The 6,000-nt window shown below is 40.5% G+C and overlaps 1 protein-coding gene across 15 annotated transcripts in view; it reads left to right on the top strand.

Annotated features, from left to right (window-relative positions):
• Positions 1-6,000, top strand: part of nfixb (nuclear factor I/Xb) — a 132,436-nt gene that overhangs the window by 39,010 nt on the left and 87,426 nt on the right. For 9 of the 15 annotated variants that reach the window (XM_046866706.1, XM_046866717.1, XM_046866715.1 and 6 more), the window contains exons 1-2: positions 1,523-1,693; positions 2,144-2,675. In XM_046866706.1, the coding sequence (XP_046722662.1) occupies positions 1,553-1,693; positions 2,144-2,675 (673 nt within the window). In that variant the 5' untranslated portion in view covers positions 1,523-1,552. Of the gene's footprint in view, positions 1-1,522; positions 1,694-2,143; positions 2,676-6,000 lie in introns of those variants that run through there. The other 6 variants (XM_046866709.1, XM_046866707.1, XM_046866716.1 and 3 more) reach the window with 1 other exon arrangement.

Raw genomic sequence — 6,000 nt, forward strand, 5'->3', positions numbered from 1 at the left:
GGCGTGTTGCTCTCTCACGGCTTTGTTTCGGGGTGCTAAATCCAGGAGCAGCTGTCGGCTGCTGGGTCCGTTGGGGTTTTTGTGGGAGCTCTGTGCTCTCTCTCTCTCTCTCTCTCTCTCTCTCTCTCTCTCTCTCTCTCTCTCTCTCTCTCTCTCTCTCTCTCTCTCTCTCTCGCTCGCTCTTTCCCTCGTCATTCCGTGCCAAGGAGGAATTACGCAAGCGGCAAATAAAAAGGCTTTGAATTGGGCAAGAAGAAGCTAAGTCCAGACATGACGATAGCTAGTACAACTCGGTTAAAGTGGCAGAATTGCTATCTGAGGCGTATATGTTGAACTTCGCCTCAGTGGCACATAGGAAGTGTTCAGATTGACAGATTGTGTGCCATCAGACTGGACTGCACACTCTCGCTCGCTCTTTTCCTCCCTCCCTCTGTCTCTTTCTCACTCGCTCTCTCTCGCTCTCTCTGCCCTCTTCTCTTTTTCCCTCCCTTTCAACTCCTGAAGCGAACGCATTGGCTGGGCTACAGACATCTCGCTGCCAAATAGGTGGGCCCTACTCATGTTGGCAAAGACTCAGGCAATGGTTAGGGAAAGAACACGTATAGGACGAGAAAGAGAGAGAGAGCGAGAGAGAGAGAGAGAGAGAGAGAGTGATCGAGTGAGAGTGTTGGAGAGAAAGAGAAGGAAAAAAAAGAAGCAGCACTTGGGTTTGCCAGCGGTCGTATGAGCTCGTCCAACATTGATGCGCCTCTCTTTTTTTTCCTCCCCATATTCTGCGCTTTGCTCTTGCCAGCTCCCCCCTTCTTCTTTGCAGGAGTGTGTACGTATGTGTGAGGGATTGAGCGTATGTGTGTGTGCGTGCGTGTGTGTGTATATGTGTGATTCTTTTTTTGTGTGTTCTGCTGGACTAAAAGATCTAAGCAAACACCATCACCAATTACGCCTTGCCAAGGATTTTTTTTTGGTCTAGGTTTTTTTTTTTTTTTTTTTCATATTCGAACTTGTGAACGGAGCGTTTATTTTGAGCATGACTTTTCCAGTTGTTGTACTCCTTTTTTTTGTGCAATACTACCTGCATATTTTTTTAACTCCATCTTAATTTAAAAAGAAAATAAAATTTCAGTTTTCATGATTTGACTAGGAAATATTTCAGCAGGAGTCAGCTTGTCTATTATCCTGCGGACATCTTGAAATTGTTTGTAACATTGTTTTTACATTTTTAATCTTCAAAACAAATTTTTTCTCCTTCATTCAGTAGCAAGTGGAGTGTCTTCCGTCTTCTGCTAGTTTTTTAACTTCCGCCAAAATTTTTTGGACTCTGCCAAACCAGTGGTAGCCTCGGCGGCGAGCACGCAGTGAAGAAACCGGTGCAGGCTGATTCTTTTTGGGTTTTTTCCCCTCCCCAATCTGAGCAGCGTGCCAAACCTATAATGAGAGTGCAACATGGTAACTACCCGGCTTTCTCTTTGTACCTCTTGCTGCATTGTGAGTTTGCTGGTTATGTGAACATGTGTGGATTTTTGCTGCATGCTTGCGGCTCAGAGAGGTTGTGATGGCAGGTGTTGAAGCGGTGCAGTTGAACCGTGGGCTCATGGTGGCGAGGGTTGGCGCTGAGGGGTTGGGGCACGGTGGCCCTGGTATGCTGGCACCGTGGCGCGGCTTGAGCTTTGTCACTGAGCGCTGTATGCTGAAGGTATTATTGGGGATGTGAATGGAGCTTCTGTTGTTGCTGGAATCAGCACTTGTATTGGCCTGTTCTGACTAATGATGGCTACCTGCACTAAGTAACCAAATTTTGGGCATTCTATATTCTATCTGTGCTTCAGAAATAGCTCAATTATTTTTAAGTCGCCATAATTTGCATTATAATTGATCAAATTATTGCATTTTGTTTGACTGTTATTTATCTTTCATTTTACAATTTATTTTACAATTTATAAGCTTTATTTTTAATGTATTAACTTTAAGAGTGATTGTGAGAATTTCTCATTTTTATATTAACCTTATATACGTTTTTTTCTTAATACTATAATAATAATAATAATAATAATAATAATAATAATAATATATAAAAAACCTTTCCTCTTTTTCTAATAAAGCTTTGCATTTTGAATTGATTGTTTTTCCGTCTTGTCATCTGCAGGATGAATTCCATCCATTTATCGAGGCGCTACTACCACATGTGCGTGCCTTCTCCTACACCTGGTTCAACCTACAGGCGCGCAAGCGCAAGTACTTCAAGAAGCACGAGAAGCGCATGTCGAAGGATGAGGAGAGGGCAGTGAAGGATGAGCTGCTGGGCGAGAAACCTGAAATCAAGCAGAAGTGGGCATCGCGTCTGCTGGCCAAGCTGCGCAAGGACATCCGGCCCGAATTCCGTGAAGACTTTGTGCTCACCGTAACGGGTAAGAAGCCTCCGTGCTGCGTGCTCTCCAACCCCGATCAGAAAGGCAAAATCCGCCGCATCGACTGCCTCCGTCAGGCCGATAAGGTGTGGAGGCTGGACCTGGTCATGGTCATCCTGTTTAAAGGCAGCCCGCTGGAGAGCACGGACGGCGAGAGGCTCGTCAAATCGCCCCAGTGCACCAACCACGGCCTGTGTGTCCAACCACATCACATCGGAGTCTCTGTTAAAGAGCTCGACCTCTACCTGGCCTACTTCGTCCACTCGCCAGGTCAGTGGTGCCTTTACACACGCGTACACACACTTTCACATCTGCACACACTCTTTGAGCGGAATATAGTAAAATACAAATTTGAATACGATTTTTACATTTAATTTAAATGTTTACTACACATACAGACAAATATATTAATGCATTAGGAGGTTCTTCCGACATTTGATGCAATTATCATTCATTTGGTAGTTTAAGTGTGTTCATTTTATTTTTACTTTAAATTAATTAATGTTTATCGATTTGTAAAATTTTTCCAGCCTTAATAATAGGTGAGGTTTTTTTTTTTTTTTTTTAGCAAATTAGGCTGATTTTAGATGTCTTTATGTCTGTGTGTGTGTGTGTGTGTGTGTGTGTGTGTGTGTGTGTGTGTGTTAATATGAGTATGTATTGTGGCAGGGATTTTAAGCCATAGACTGAGCACAACTTTGCACACACACATGGATGTTTGCACATTTTATATTCACTCATTAAATGTAAAATTGTCAGCTTTTTTACATTTTGATATTGTAATGTTTTTTGTCTATTCAAATGCTAATTGAATTGTGTAAAGGTAAATGGTAGTAAAATTAGCTGAGCTATTTGAATTGAGTGTCCAGATTATGCATGGAAGGCATTCCATATAATTGTTTAATTGGAAAATGTTCGATAATTAGAAAGAAAATTATTTGCAATTTTATATGTAAATTATTTTTTTCTTTAGGAAAAATTTAGAATGAATTTTTTTTATATAATGTTTTTACATTTTATTTTTAGCGTAAAATAATGCTAATAATATTAACAATATTGCAAACAATATATAGTTTTTGGTTGCATATCAGTGCCGCAGTGCTCTGTGTCTCGGCGTCTCTCCTCCCGCAGCTGAACTGAACAATAGTTTTCCGCACTGTGTGGATATTTGGGCATAATGCAGCTCTTTGGCACGGGCCGGAAAAGAGATTTCACGCCCCATGCAGAGCTCCTTTCAGCGCTTCGTCTTGCCGTGCCTTTGCGCTCTCACAATATGCCTCCTCTCAGCTTATCTCTCTTAATCGCAGGCCTTTTAACCTGTCTGACCGCTCATCGCTCCGCTTGCTCTGTTAGCTTTCACTCTGCGATGTCTCTATTTGCTTCTGAAGGGCCCAAGAAAGGAGGTGTGAACTAAATGACAAGCTATGCGTAGAGAACGCAATTTTGTTTCTTTATTTTGCGGCATGAAGCCGAAATCTAAGACCCGGCTTGTCATAGTTTCTGATGCGTAATACTGCTGAATTTAAGGTGACAGAATATTTCCTTTGATCAAATCTACACCTAAATTATTAGTATTATTCGCATCATCCTGTTCGTCCTGTTTATCTCAGTTACACATATTATGTTCCTGTAACACACACAACGTGGCATGGACAAGATCTGACACCAATGAGATGGTTTAGCATTACATTTTGGATTATTGAGAAAGTTCTTCTGCTTGTTTGTGTGTGCGCGCGTGTGTGACAGAGTGATGGATGGTGTCCTCGCCGTTAGTCATATTTGGACCTAGCTTTCTCTTAGCACTCTTACTCTCGCACAGTCCTGCAAGAAACATGTGTCTTCTTGCATCCCTAATCAAGCAGGGCTGAGTACAGAGCCTGGACAGGGTAAACATGTGAAACACATGTGTAGAGGAGGGAAAGAAAGAGAGACAGAGAATGAGAATGGGATAGTGAGAGGGGGAGAGTTAGCGCCATAAAAGGACTACAACTAGTTGTGTTCTGTTTTCTTCCCTCCATAGAGAAAGAAACATTGACACTTTTTAAAGTCCTCTCAAGCATGAAATTCATGTTTCACAGTGAGGAATAGTGGAGGTGTCTGAGATATCTACAAGGTGTTACAGTTCTACAAGGAGACAAGTATGAGATAAAAAAAAAGAAGTGTAAACATCCTTGTATGGCGCGAATTTGACGAACGATTTGCTTGTGTTTCGTAACACCTGCATTTCCTCCACACTTCCAGTGTGTGTAGCACAAGGCTAAAACTCAGGGAGTCTGTGCTGCTCGCTCGTCTGTGCGTCGACTCTCAGACTCGAGCCAAGTGCGTTTTGTCCCTCAGACATAACACGAAACAAAGACAGAGATAAGGTCGGGGTAGAGCAGTCGAGCTTTTGAGTGAGCAAAAAATCCTTGTGTTCCTTCTTGGCCGATAAACAAGGCAGAGTGACATTTTTTGGAAAGCGAGCGGCACCCTGCTGCTCGAGCGCTCCAGCCCGGGCCCTGAACCAGGCCACGGCAGCAAGTACGTATGATCTAGGATTAAATAAATAAAAATGCTGTCCGCTAATGCTCATATTTTAGGCAGGCGTTTTCATTCGGCCCCTGCGATTCGATTTTTGAAAAACATTCATGACTGGCCGAAAAACTGATAGTGTTTGAGATGACATGCTTGCATCGCATTAAACAGGGAATTTACCATCCGGAGCGCAAATGTTCGAGCTTGGACCACATTCCGATTCCGGCTTGTCGTTGTGTTTCTGTGTCAAAGAGGAAGATGTGAAATGTGAAAGAGTAGTTGGTCTGAGCAGTAAAATTGCTTATATGCCACCATTTATTTTTTATTATCAAATAGTATATATATATTATTATATTATATTAGTATATATTATTTATACCACTTTTTAGTAAAAGGTTTTAAACACTGTGTATATTTTAACATTAACTTGTTTATTCATTATTTCTATGGACCATTGTTAAATTTGACAATTCTGCTATTTAGAGAGGACGCATATTTGGCTCGACAAATGGCGTGTAGTGTCTGTGAGGGTATATATATAATTCTGTAGGCTTAATGACTTTATCCTGCAATTGCGCCTCCCTTTAATTAAATGCTTTTATAGAGTCGCATTTGGATTCAATAGAGAATCATAAATTCCATGAAGATTTGGAATTACTTATTTAATAATTTGTATATATATTACATATATATTATATAATATTCACAGAGGAAAAACCAACAGAACATGTCTTGGTGAGGTTTTACGGCCATCACGAGCTGCAAAATCACATTAAATTCATTTTAATACAGACTCTACATGTTTCTGAAACTGTACTGGCGTGATAAGCACCATTCTTCTAAACACACTGTCTGTTGTTTTTACCAGCCTTTGCAATGATAAATATAATATGACACAATTATTTAGAACACTTAATTATTGTTTATTTTGTGTTATTATTTTAAATGAACCTTTACTATACTACCAGTTTTCTTTCTTTATAAAGGAAGAAAAAAAAACCTAACTGGAATATTTATTTATATATCAATATTATATTTATATTTTATTATATATTCATAGATATGAACTACACAAATTACT

This window comes from Silurus meridionalis, chromosome 14 (assembly GCF_014805685.1).
Source record: "Silurus meridionalis isolate SWU-2019-XX chromosome 14, ASM1480568v1, whole genome shotgun sequence".
NCBI classification, from domain to species: domain Eukaryota; kingdom Metazoa; phylum Chordata; class Actinopteri; order Siluriformes; family Siluridae; genus Silurus; species Silurus meridionalis.